At 39.7% G+C, this 15,022-nt stretch overlaps 1 protein-coding gene across 1 annotated transcript in view; it reads left to right on the forward strand.

Moving 5' to 3' along the window:
- The window catches only part of LOC140144405 (uncharacterized), an 86,447-nt gene that overhangs the window by 41,340 nt on the left and 30,085 nt on the right, over positions 1–15,022 (forward strand). The window contains exons 2-3 of the mRNA XM_072166215.1: positions 11,958–12,065; positions 14,829–14,915. Of these exons, the coding sequence (XP_072022316.1) occupies positions 11,958–12,065; positions 14,829–14,915 (195 nt within the window). The remainder of the gene's footprint in view (positions 1–11,957; positions 12,066–14,828; positions 14,916–15,022) is intronic.

A 15,022-nucleotide genomic window follows, 5' to 3' on the forward strand; every position in this document is an offset into this window, starting at 1 on the left:
CATATCCAATGCCATTGTACCACACCACTTCCCACAATGCAGTGTGTTTCTGGTTTGGGTTATGAACACTCTGTCCCCAGGCCCTGTACATATCCGATGCCATTGTACCACATCACTTCCCACAATGCATTGTGTTTCTGGTTTGGGTTATGAACACTCTGTCCCTAGGCCCTGTACATCCAATGCCATTGTATCACATCACTTCCCACAATGCATTGTGTTTCTGGTTTGGGTTATGAACACTCTGTCCCTAGGCCCTGTACATATCCAATGCCATTGTACCACATCACTTCCCACAATGCATTGTGTTTCTGGTTTGGGTTATGAACACTCTGTCCCTAGGCCCTGTACATCCAATGCCATTGTATCACATCACTTCCCACAATGCATTGTGTTTCTGGTTTGGGTTATGAACACTCTGTCCCCAGGCCCTGTACATATCCGATGCCATTGTACCACATCACTTCCCACAATGCATTGTGTTTCTGGTTTGGGTTATGAACACTCTGTCCCTAGGCCCTGTACATCCAATGCCATTGTATCACATCACTTCCCACAATGCATTGTGTTTCTGGTTTGGGTTATGAACACTCTGTCCCTAGGCCCTGTACATATCCAATGCCATTGTACAACATCACTTCCCACAATGCATTGTGTTTCTGGTTTGGGTTATGAACACTCTGTCCCTAGGCCCTGTACATCCAATGCCATTGTACCACATCACTTCCCACAATGCATTGTGTTTCTGGTTTGGGTTATGAACACTCTGTCCCTAGGCCCTGTACATATCCAATGCCATTGTACCACATCACTTCCCACAATGCATTGTGTTTCTGGTTTGGGTTATGAACACTCTGTCCTTAGGCCCTGTACATCCAATGCCATTGTACCACATCACTTCCCACAATGCATTGTGTTTCTGGTTTGGGTTATGAACACTCTGTCCCTAGGCCCTGTACATCCAATGCCATTGTACCACATCACTTCCCACAATGCATTGTGTTTCTGGTTTGGGTTATGAACACTCTGTCCCTAGGCCCTGTACATATCCAATGCCATTGTACCACATCACTTCCCACAATGCATTGTGTTTCTGGTTTGGGTTATGAACACTCTGTCCCTAGGCCCTGTACATATCCAATGCCATTGTATCACATCACTTCCCACAATGCATTGTGTTTCTGGTTTGGGTTATGAACACTCTGTCCCTAGGCCCTGTACATATCCAATGCCATTGTATCACATCACTTCCCACAATGCATTGTGTTTCTGGTTTGGGTTATGAACACTCTGTCCCTAGGCCCTGTACATCCAATGCCATTGTATCACATCACTTCCCACAATGCATTGTGTTTCTGGTTTGGGTTATGAACACTCTGTCCCTAGGCCCTGTATATCCAATGCCATTGTACCACATCACTTCCCACAATGCATTGTGTTTCTGGTTTGGGTTATGAACACTCTGTCCCTAGGCCCTGTACATATCCAATGCCATTGTACCACATCACTTCCCACAATGCATTGTGTTTCTGGTTTGGGTTATGAACACTCTGTCCCTAGGCCCTGTACATATCCAATGCCATTGTACCACATCACTTCCCACAATGCATTGTGTTTCTGGTTTGGGTTATGAACACTCTGTCCCCAGGCCCTGTACATATCCGATGCCATTGTACCACATCACTTCCCACAATGCATTGTGTTTCTGGTTTGGGTTATGAACACTCTGTCCCTAGGCCCTGTACATATCCAATGCCATTGTACAACATCACTTCCCACAATGCATTGTGTTTCTGGTTTGGGTTATGAACACTCTGTCCCTAGGCCCTGTACATATCCAATGCCATTGTACCACACCACTTCCCACAATGCATTGTGTTTCTGGTTTGGGTTATGAACACTCTGTCCCTAGGCCCTGTACACATCCAATGCCATTGTACCACATCACTTCCCACAATGCATTGTGTTTCTGGTTTGGGTTATGAACACTCTGTCCCTAGGCCCTGTATATCCAATGCCATTGTACCACATCACTTCCCACAATGCATTGTGTTTCTGGTTTGGGTTATGAACACTCTGTCCCTAGGCCCTGTACATATCCAATGCCATTGTACCACACCACTTCCCACAATGCATTGTGTTTCTGGTTTGGGTTATGAACACTCTGTCCCTAGGCCCTGTACATCCAATGCCATTGTACCACATCACTTCCCACAATGCATTGTGTTTCTGGTTTGGGTTATGAACACTCTGTCCCTAGGCCCTGTACATATCCAATGCCATTGTATCACATCACTTCCCACAATGCATTGTGTTTCTGGTTTGGGTTATGAACACTCTGTCCCTAGGCCCTGTACATATCCAATGCCATTGTATCACATCACTTCCCACAATGCATTGTGTTTCTGGTTTGGGTTATGAACACTCTGTCCCTAGGCCCTGTACATCCAATGCCATTGTACCACATCACTTCCCACAATGCATTGTGTTTCTGGTTTGGGTTATGAACACTCTGTCCCTAGGCCCTGTACATATCCAATGCCATTGTACCACATCACTTCCCACAATGCATTGCGTTTCTGGTTTGGGTTATGAACACTCTGTCCCTAGGCCCTGTACATATCCAATGCCATTGTACCACATCACTTCCCACAATGCATTGTGTTTCTGGTTTGGGTTATGAACACTCTGTCCCTAGGCCCTGTACATATCCAATGCCATTGTATCACATCACTTCCCACAATGCATTGTGTTTCTGGTTTGGGTTATGAACACTCTCTCCCTATGCCCTGTACATATCCAATGCCATTGTACCACATCACTTCCCACAATGCATTGTGTTTCTGGTTTGGGTTATGAACACTCTGTCCCTAGGCCCTGTACATATCCAATGCCATTGTATCACATCACTTCCCACAATGCATTGTGTTTCTGGTTTGGGTTATGAACACTCTGTCCCTAGGCCCTGTACATATCCAATGCCATTGTACCACATCACTTCCCACAATGCATTGTGTTTCTGGTTTGGGTTATGAACACTCTGTCCCTAGGCCCTGTACATATCCAATGCCATTGTACCACATCACTTCCCACAATGCATTGTGTTTCTGGTTTGGGTTATGAACACTCTGTCCCTAGGCCCTGTACATATCCAATGCCATTGTATCACATCACTTCCCACAATGCATTGTGTTTCTGGTTTGGGTTATGAACACTCTCTCCCTATGCCCTGTACATATCCAATGCCATTGTACCACATCACTTCCCACAATGCATTGTGTTTCTGGTTTGGGTTATGAACACTCTGTCCCTAGGCCCTGTACATATCCAATGCCATTGTACCACATCACTTCCCACAATGCATTGTGTTTCTGGTTTGGGTTATGAACACTCTGTCCCTAGGCCCTGTACATATCCAATGCCATTGTACCACATCACTTCCCACAATGCATTGCGTTTCTGGTTTGGGTTATGAACACTCTGTCCCTAGGCCCTGTACATATCCAATGCCATTGTATCACATCACTTCCCACAATGCATTGTGTTTCTGGTTTGGGTTATGAACACTCTGTCCCTAGGCCCTGTACATATCCAATGCCATTGTACCACACCACTTCCCACAATGCATTGTGTTTCTGGTTTGGGTTATGAACACTCTGTCCCTAGGCCCTGTACATATCCAATGCCATTGTATCACATCACTTCCCACAATGCATTGTGTTTTTGGTTTGGGTTATGAACACTCTGTCCCTAGGCCCTGTACATATCCAATGCCATTGTACCACACCACTTCCCACAATGCATTGTGTTTCTGGTTTGGGTTATGAACACTCTGTCCCTAGGCCCTGTACATATCCAATGCCATTGTATCACATCACTTCCCACAATGCATTGTGTTTCTGGTTTGGGTTATGAACACTCTGTCCCTAGGCCCTGTACATATCCAATGCCATTGTATCACATCACTTCCCACAATGCATTGTGTTTCTGGTTTGGGTTATGAACACTCTGTCCCTAGGCCCTGTACATATCCAATGCCATTGTATCACACCACTTCCCACAATGCATTGTGTTTCTGGTTTGGGTTATGAACACTCTGTCCCTAGGCCCTGTACATATCCAATGCCATTGTACCACATCACTTCCCACAATGCATTGTGTTTCTGGTTTGGGTTATGAACACTCTGTCCCTAGGCCCTGTACATATCCGATGCCATTGTACCACATCACTTCCCACAATGCATTGTGTTTCTGGTTTGGGTTATGAACACTCTGTCCCTAGGCCCTGTACATATCCAATGCCATTGTACCACATCACTTCCCACAATGCATTGTGTTTCTGGTTTGGGTTATGAACACTCTGTCCCTAGGCCCTGTACATATCCAATGCCATTGTACCAAATAAGATATCTTACACTTCCCATAATGCATTTTTTTGGTTTCAGTTTTCTGTGCTTTGTAGGCTATAATGTTGTTCAATGGTGCAATGGGGGGGGGGGGGGGAAAAAAGTATTGAGGTATAGTGAATCTAGTGATTCCAGCACCTTTTGGCGACAGAATAGGTTTAAGTAAATCTACAATGTAGTGATTCCAGCACCTTTTGGCGACAGTTTATGGTACAAATATGTGCGAAGTGCACGAAAAATTTGCCATATTGAAGCTAAAATGGTAAAGCACAGTGCAAAAGTAGAACAAAGAGCAAAAAATTGCCACTTTTAATGCTCAAATGGCCAAATATGAGGTAAATTTGGTCAGAAACCCATACGGTATACAGGCATCAACACTTGGGGGATAATTGCTTAGGATTACTGCATGGACTACCCCCTCCTTTACAAAAATCTTGGAGGATTTGTCCCACCATATCCCCAAGGATCTATGCATATGATGCAGTTCAATGTGGATATTAAATTACCTCAATGAACCGGCCGCATTGCAAATTATGGTATACTTTTAATGACTAAACGACCCCACAATGGCCTCATTCCAATGGCATAGTCCAATAACATCAATTAAACAATCATAGTGCAAAATTTGACCTCAAGTTGCAGAGTTTTTGTACTCAAATTTTCAAAGGTTGTTCAATTAATATAAAAATGTATTGGGGTTAAAGAATTGTGCACTATTATATGAGAATGTTTTGGATCCTAGTGTATGTTTTAATTAGCCAGTCTTATTCTTAACATGAAAAAGGCATGCATGTCTCTGCAAAGAGTGTCATTTAATAACAAGAATTGGTGTACCAAGTTGCAAAGGATTCTGGGAAGGGTATGTATCTTATCTAGTACTGCACCACAGCAGAGAATGAAGTCTTTCCATAGTGCATTGGCTATTCCAGTTGAAATCCATACACCCCCTATGTAAGACATTACCTTAATCTTCCACACAGGGAGTGTAGATTTCAAATGGAGTCACCCATTCAGGTAGCCCCATTTGAATTCACAGCACTGTTGTTTAAAATAACTTATATTTTTGATTCTGAAATTGTTCAACCCCATGAGCACTACCTGCCAAACTATCAGTCTCTAAGAACTATTTTGATTGGTTAGAAAGATTGTTATATCATGTATTAAGCCAATTCAAGCCAATTAGCAGGGCTCACACTTAACCCCATGAGCACTACCTGCCAAATTATCAGTCTCTAAGAACTATTTTGATTGGTTAGAAAGAGGGCTATATCATGTATTAAGCTAATTCAAGCCATTTAGCAGGGCTCACACTTAACCCGATGCGCACTACCTGCCAAATTATCAGTCTCTAAGAACTATTTTGATTGGTTAGAAAGAGGGTTATATCATGTATTAAGCCAATTCAAGCCAATTAGCAGGGCTCACACTTAACCCGATGAGCACTACCTGCCAAATTATCAGTCTCTAAGAACTATTTTGATTGGTTAGAAAGAGGGCTATATCACGTATTAAGCCAATTCAAGCCAATTACCAGGGCTCACACTTAACCCCATGAGCACTACTTGCCAAATCATCAGCCTCTAAGAACTATTTTGATTGGTTAGAAAGAGGGCTATATCATGTATTAAGCTAATTCAAGCCAATTAGCAGGGCTCACACTTAACCCGATGAGCACTACCTGCCAAATTATCAGCCTCTAAGAACTTTTTTGATTGGTTACAAAGAGGGCTATATCACGTTTTGAGCCAATGAGTGATTTGATGAAAGAAAAGTCAGTATGGCTGAAGAAGATTAAGCTTATGATCTAAAACCTCTATTTTGATTGGTTACTAAGATGATAAAATGTTATGTTAATAACCAATCGGTGACAGAAAAGTAGGGGGATTATAAGAAAGGCAGTACTAGTGCCTATTGTCTACTGAAGACGACAAGTTTTAGTATCGTTTTTTTTTTTTAAAAATTATGGAATTTTACATTTTCATGACCATATTTGAAATCAGCATAAAAGTGCATTAAAATGAGTACAAACAAGCCTAGTATTGGTTCAGAGGCTCTTGAGATAGCTCTTGATATTTTGATAAAATATCTAAAAAAAGATATAGATTTTTTCCCCAAAACTTGCAAAAATTTAGGTCTTTTTGGGAAAAAATCTATATCTTCAATATGAAGGGTCATAATTTTCAAGTGATCATCGGCTTTTCATCCCAGCTACATGCACTTAAAGTACATATCATTAGATTTTTTAAAGACTGTTAATTTCAATATCAATTTTTAATCATTTGCCATAAAATGTGTATTATGTCGCAAATTTCGAAAAATCAAAATTATAAATGCAATTCGTTGCGCTCACAGAGCGCAAACAATCGCAAGGCATGTAACCCTTAATGACCTTTTGACCTGACCTTTGACCTTAATGTTTCCCGGGTCACCGAAATTGAGCCCCATACCTCTTACAGAAAATGAAATTATGGTATAAGATTTGACCCCAGATAACCTTTGACCTGACCCCTGCAAAGTGTTCCAACATATTCCCCCTGGTCATTAAGTTTGTTGTCACCGAGTTTGAGCCTTGTACCCCTTACAGATATCCAAAAAATGCATTTGTTTTCACTGAGTTTGAGCCCCACACCCCTTACAGATGTCCAGAAAAAGAAATTATAAGATTTGACCCCATGAACCTTTGACCTGACCCCTGCAAAGTGTTCCAAAATATTCCCCTGGTCATTAAGTTTGTTGTCACAGAGTTTGAGTCCTTACTTTACAGATGTACAGAAAATGCATTTCTAAAATTTGAAATCTGCATGACCTTTGACCTGACCCCTGTAAAATGTTCCCCTGGTCATGAGATTTGTTGTCACCGAGTTTGAGCCCCATACCCCTTACGGATGTTGAGATAATGCAATTGTAAGATTTTACCCCCTTAATGACCTTTGACCCCAATTCTTTGTACAACTTTTAGACACTGGCTAAAGGCGATACAGGTATGCAAGTGACAACATTGTGTTATGTAATTTGTGGAAGAAGCATTTTAGTGAAAATCTCATTTTGGCCATAATGACCTTTGGATGACCTTTGACCCCGAGTTGGTCATGTAACATTTGTACCCCCACCCAATGGGCCTTGTGACCAAATATGGTCACATTGGCCTAAAGCATATATACGATGGCTCGTTAAAAGTTTGACAGAAGAAAGAAAGAAAGAAAGAAAGAAAGAAAGAAAGAAAGAAAGAAGAACTGACCAAAAACAGAACACTCGCAAATTGGAAATTTGCGATTGTAAAAATATGTGAACATGTCGCTATCCAAGCCTTAAAAAGTTATTATTCACACAATTCTTACAAACTGTTTTTTTTATGTCGAGCATATCTAATGCTGACTTTAGAAAATGGGGAAAAATTCAATTGATAAATGTATCAAGGACAAAAATACACACTACATAAACATGGACTATTCCAAGTGAGGGACCCATTAGTTCTACATAATGCAGTAGTTCTATTGGGCTATTCCAATTTAAATTCCAATTTAAATCCAATTTAAGTCACCTATTCAGGTAACTCCATTTGAAATTCACACTCTGTGTAGGCCCTATGGGAGATTTAATAATGTCATGTCTTCCATACTAGGGGGTGTATGGATTTCAACTAGAATAGCCCAAGCATATGTGGCAACTCTGCAACATACTATTTTTTATTTATTTATTTTGGTTTAGTATAAAAATGTAAATTCATTTGTCAAATGATTCATTTTGTGCTTGATGGTTTCAACCAGAGAAGCTTTCTAACCCTTCCCATAATGCATTTCTTCCATTTTATTTATCTGTACTGATTTCATTTGAAATCAGATTGTCATTTGATGGAATGAGGGTATGTATCATATTGCAAAGGATTCTGGGAAGGGTAAGATATCTTTGGGTTTCAACTGCGAGATGCAGTGCCCTATTTGTAGACTAATGTTATTGATTTCATGTGGTGGTATGCATGGATAGCAATAGCATCACATTGCCATGGGTCTTATATCTCTCTCCTTTGATCCTTAATCTCTCTCCTTCTCTCTTTTTCTGTCTCTCCCTTTTTCCTTTCTTCTAGTTCCTCCTCTATCTCTCATCATATCACATTGTACTGGCCCTTCTCCCCTCTCTATTCCTTCCAGTGGCGGCTCCAGGATTTTTTTTGGGTGGCAGTGGCATTGAGGGGGCAAAGTGAATTTTTTTTTTTTTGGGGGGGGGGGGCAAAATCAACAAATTTTGCGCAAAATTGCCATAAAAAGTGGAAACTTTCGTAATTTTGGGTTTTTACTGGGGGGCGGACGGGGGGGGGGGGCAAGAGTTCTGACTGGAGGGGATTTGCCCCCCCGCGCCGCCACTGATTCCTTCTCTTTCCTCCTCTACCTCTCCATATTTTATTACTTTGTACTGCCCCTCCTCCATGCCTCCTTCCTTCACTCTCCCCCTCTCTCCTTCTCTATTCCTTCTCTTTCCTCCTCTACCTCTCCATATTTTATTACTTTATACTGCCCCTCTTCCATGCCTCCCTCCCTCCCTCCTTCCCTCTCCTTCTCTATTCCTTCTCTTTCCTCCTCTACCTCTCCATATTTTATTACTTTGTACTGCCCCTCCTCCATGCCTCCCTCTCTCTTTTTCTCTCTCCACCTGCCCCCCCCATGCATCATAGCTAAGCGTAAGGGTTTATCTTCATATAATTCAAGCTATAGATTACAGTCATGTCTTCCAGAGGGTATATAGATTTCAACTGGAAAAACCAATTGTAAGGGGAGGACAACAAGGGAAAGGTCAAATGGGGTCATGGTGGGACCCTGGGGGTGAGACAAACCGACAAAAGACTTTACCAATTAAGGCAGAAATGCCCCACATGCCTATGTTGTGTATTGTTTAATTAACTCTCTCCACATTGAGTTTAAAAATATTCAAAAATTTCAGAATTGTACATTTTCATAACTATATTGGGAATCAGCATACAAATTGAGTACACACAACCCCTGTATTGGTTCAGTGGTTCTTGAGATAGCTCTTGATATTTATGACTGAAGTGCCCCACACCGGGGTACTCAAGTTTAGTTTTGGTAGGGACGTGCCGCTGAAATTGAAGTGGACCCATAAATATACCAATTTTTCAAGCAATTTGGACCCATTGATATACCAAAAGTCAAAATATTTGGCCGAATTTAACCAAAATTGTCTTAGTTTTTACGAATTTTCCCAAAATTTTGGGACAATTTTGAAAATTTTGGCTAGATTAAGGAAAAATTGAGATGTTTTCCGAAAAAAATTGAGAACATTTTGAAAAAAGGACCCATTCATATACCAAAATAGGCTTTGAAAAAGGGGTCATTGATATACCACAAGGCCGAAAATGCTACCCATGTTTGCGGCACGTCCCCGTATGGTCATTTGTCCTGAGTACCCCCGGCCCCACAGGCTCAAGTTGTAGCTATACTAGGTATATATTATTAAGACATGGTCACTGCCCTGCTATGTGCTCTGTTCATCAAGACCGCAAATCAGTACAGAAAATTGAACATTGGAAGAAATGCATTGTGGGAAGTGTAAAGATATCTCCTCTGGTTGGGAACCCTGTACTGTAAAAGTGGACATTTTTGCAGTACATTAATTTTCAACGCTTTTCGTGCACAACACGGCTACCGCGAAAATAAAAACATGCAAATATGTTATTTTAATGTATAGGTCTATATAAGAAAACTCAAAATAGCAATGTAGTTCAAAATCAGCAAAACGCAAAAAATTATACGCGCGGAAATTACCACTTACAGTATTCTGAAAATGCATGTTTCTCAGCAGCAGGTAATGTAAAATATGAGGAAAATGACATTTTTTTTTTTTTTTTTGTGTGTAAAATTATGGAAAATACAAACAACAAAGGCTTTCTTGTTGCCCTGAAAATCCATGTTTATGGTACTAACAGTCAATGAAAATGATAAATTCATTTGATATTTTGAAGGCATAAGGCGAACAAAAAAAGACCTGTGTTTCACAAGCAAGACCCATATTTAAAATTTGGTTAAAATCAGTTGTTTTTCAAAACATTTTATGGTTGCTCTGATATTTATTGAAAATAAGTCTTACATTAATACTTTGTATCTCAAACATATGTCAAATGCAGGGTAAGGGACCCAATGATTGTAGCATTGTAACATGAATCCTTCTATATCAATGCATGTTAACCGGGGTACTCAGTACAAATGACCATACGGGACGTGCATAAACATGGGTAGCATTTTCAGCCTTCTGGTATATCAATGACCCCTTTTTCAAAGCCTATTTTGGTATATGAATGGGTCCTTTTTCAAAATTTTCTCAATCTTTTTTCGGAAAACAGCCCAATTTTTCCTTAATCTAGCCAAAATTTTCACAATTTTCCCAAAATTTTGGGAAAATTTGTAAAAACTAAGACAATTTTGGGTAAATTCGGCCGAAAATTTTAACTTTGTATATCAATGGGTCCAAATTTCTTGAAAAAATTGGTATATTTATGGGTCTACTTCCAAAATCTCAGCGCACGTCCCTACCAAAACCAAACTTGAGTACCCCGGCATGTTAACCCCTCCATGTATCAACTGCACACGGCAAGTTTCAGATTTTCTTGAAAATTTAAAAAATATCAGAATTGAATATTTTTGTGATCATTTGGAATCAGCATGGAAAATGAAATAAAACAAGTACAAACAGTGGTTTTTGGGATAGCTCTTGATATAGCTTGATATTTTGAGAAATACAAGTATGTGTACATGGAAACCAACCCAATTATTGTAGCATTGTAATTTAAGTAAGTTTACACATGCCTTAAGCATGTTCAGCACTATTGTGTCAATATCAACCATGTTTACAGTAATCTATACAGTGTTGCCAGTCCTCATCAGCACCAAGCTGCAGCAAATCGGTCCCAAATGCACCCAAAAACACACAAAACGTGTGGAATGGGTATTCGAAATGGGTGTATTTCAGCACTTTTCTCTAGATATTGGGTGTGTTTGGGTGTTCTCTTCAATAAATTAGGTGTATTTCAACACATCTCTCTAGAGATTGGGTGTATTTGGGTATTTTCTTCTACCAATTAAGTGTATGTCAGGACTTTTCTTTCGAGGTTGTGTGTATTTGGGTGTTCTCTTATACAAATTAGGTGCATTTAAACACGTTTCTCTAGAGATTGTGTGTATTTGGGTGTTTTCTTGTACAAATTAGGTGTATTTCAGCACTTCTCTCTAGAGAATGGGTGTTTTCTTCTACAAATTAGGTGTATTTAAGCTCATATCCCTGATTTCAGCACTTCTCTCTAGAGATTGGGCGTATTTGGGTGTTCTCTTATACAAATTAGGTGCATTTAAACACTTCTCTCTAGAGTTTGGGTGTTTTCTTCTACAAATTAGGTGTATTTCAGCACTTCTCTCTAGAGATTGGGTGTTTTCTTCTACAAATTAGGTGTATTTCAGCACTTCTCTCTAGAGATTGTGTGTATTTGGGTGTTTTCTTCTACAAATTAGGTGTATTTCAGCACTTTTCTCTTTTTATTCTCTGCAGATGAAACATCACCTAAAGAAAAGGAAGTAGAAAATGGAGAAGAGAAGAAAGACGCAGAGAAACCAACAGAAAATGATGTAGCAGAGACTAAACCACTAGAAACAACAGGTACAGTATAGATATGGCCTCCCAAGTCGTAGTAGCAGAGTCTCAACCACAAGAAACCATTTTCATTCCCCCAATGTGAATTTCGACCTTGTTTTATGTTTTTTGATAATCTATGGTTATTTCCAGCAGCCAATCACAAGTGTGCGCATCTGCCATATTCCAAGAGAGAGTGAAAAAGTTGAACAAAATTCATCTCTCATCGTCGATGAAAATTCAACCACCCGATGAGAATTTTCACCGCCAAGCTAAAAAAAACCCTAGCTCAGATTGCATCGCACGCAGCCGCGATGTGAAGTCTGAAGCGGACTTTAGGCATGGAAGGTGCAATGTACATGGAATGGGTTGAAAAAGAGGTGTGGTTTCCAATTGTTTTAATTCAAGAATGGAAGGGGCAATCTTTGCAATTCAAATCATTCGGCAGCTGCTTTATCACACAGTGATATTCACTATTCCGTTCTGTTTTGTTGTGGCATAAACCCCACCACCGTGTCAACTGCAGATGACAAGATCCAAATATCCCAAAAATATCAGAATTGTACATTTTCATAACCATATTTGGAATCAGCATAAATGCAATAAAATGGATACAAACAAGCCTAGTATTGGTTCAGTGGTTCTTGAGATAGCTCTTGCTATTTTCAGAAAATATCTCAAAAGTGGAATTTTTATGTTGACGCCTTTGGCCACAGCATGCAGTGTATTAAAAAAATACTAAAAATTAGAATTTTCTGACTGTAGTTCTCTCCTTGCATTACTACACAGACCTGACCCAGAGAAAATATCTTGCTCTTCCCACAATGCATTGCTTCCAATGCATTTCAATTTCCCTTCATTTGCTATCCAGTGCAACATCGATAGTTACCAACCTCAATGAGCACATCCAGATATTGTAAAATATGTTTATTATTTTCTTGACTATCGACTCATATTTTTAGCCAATCTATATTCTCATCAACATGAAAACAAAGTGAACCTGTACAAAGTATATAAAATAAGAGTGTCATTTGCTGTACTGAGGTGATGTATCATGTTGCAAAGGATTTTGGGAAGGGTAATATATCTTCTTTTGACCTGGCCTGCTAATGCTTGCATGTGAGAATGCATAATATATACGGTCAATCAATTGGAGGCAATTTTTGTGGAAAACCGAAATAAGCATGATACGTCGATAACATGACTTGGGGATATTGGATTTTGTATTGATTTGCGTCATATCTCATGGTCTATTTCTCACATACATTGTTTAAGGCAAATTATGTTGGAATTAAAATTCAAGTATTTGAACACACCACTGTGAGTCAACCATAACCTCATGAGAACTACCTGCCGATTGGCCAAAAAGAAGTTTTCGTATCAATTGGCCCAATCAACAACATTGTTAGAATAATTTCATCACACAAAAAAAAATTGGGGTGAATTATTTGCAAAGCTCCATTCTGATTGGGGATTAAAGTGAAAATATCATGTAATTGGCCAATCAGAGGTAATGTTAGATCGGCAGGTAGTGCTGCTCAGGGGGTTAAAGGCAATTTATCTCATGGTCTATTTCTCACATACATTGTTTAAGGCAATGTTGGAATTAATAAAATTCAAGTATTTTAACATACCGGTGCGAGGGGTACTCAACTATAATAGTGTACACATAGCCTTTCAACAAGGCTCTGCCTGGACCACCAGGATCGCGAGGTCTTTGACAAAGACTAGTGTACACATGTGTCACATGACCAGAAAAGGTATCGTGCACTTCCAATAATGCATTTCTCCCATTTCTATTTTCTATACTGATTTGCTATCTAGTGCAACATTGCTTGATATTGACGGAATGAACAAAGCACATCCAGGTCTTGCACAATATATTTCTTTCTCGACTATCGGCCCCTGGTGTTCTCATGACATTGGTCGATAGAAATGTACAGAGCATTTCCAGGTCTTGCACAATATATTTCTTTCTCGACTATCGGCCCCTGGTGTTCTCATGACATTGGTCGATAGAAATGTACAGAGCATTTCCAGGTCTTGCACAATGTGTTTCTTTCTTGACTATTGACCCCTGTTTAGCCAGACTACTTTCAAAATTAAAACAAAGGGAACCTGTACGTAATGCATGTGTCATTTGATGAGATAAGGTTATGTGCAAAGGATTCTGGGAAGGGAGAGATATCTCCTCAGAAGTGAACACCTCTAAATGGGGGACATCTGCTTTCTGTGGTTTTTTTTCACCAAAAACACCTTTGTATCATGTAGAAGCTATATTTGAATTGACCAATCAGAAAAACTGCAAGAAAGTCAGTGTTGTTATCACAGCATTAATTTTGGTTTTCTTTGAATATCATAAAATCCAAGAGAAATAGCAAACGAAGACCTGAGCGCAAGAAGACCGTAAGTCCACTTGGCCCCTCAACATGTATACATATAAGTTACGTTTAGTTTCTTAGGGTTTAATAATGCTTAATACATGTTCCAGGGTGAAAACATCATGAAAGGTTGTGAAAGATTTGTTTTGGCTCTGAACATGTATAAAACATTACCAAACTATACAAAACTATACGCAACTTTAAAGTATACATGTTGAGGGCCAAGTGGACTTATGGTCTTCTTCAATTCTTAAAGAGCCCTGATTGGTTAATTTTAGATCTTTCAGCATATCCCTTTCAGTCCTATTGACTATTCTTACCATATCTCTGATTGGCTCAATACATGATACAGCTCTCTTTGTAACCAATCAAAATAGTTGTTAGTGGAACTGTTTTTTTTTTCCATCAGAAAATCCAACATCGGAGCAAGCAGAGAGAAAATCCAATGACAACATGAAAGATGAAGAAACAACAGAGGAGGCACAATCATCACCAGGTAACCATAGTAACACTAACAGTAACCATGGTAACACATCTCAGTAACACATTTACCTTACATTCTTACGTAATTTGACAACAGGTATTCTTAATACATTTTTGGTT

This window comes from Amphiura filiformis, unplaced genomic scaffold, assembly GCF_039555335.1.
Source record: "Amphiura filiformis unplaced genomic scaffold, Afil_fr2py scaffold_52, whole genome shotgun sequence".
Lineage (NCBI taxonomy): Eukaryota > Metazoa > Echinodermata > Ophiuroidea > Amphilepidida > Amphiuridae > Amphiura > Amphiura filiformis.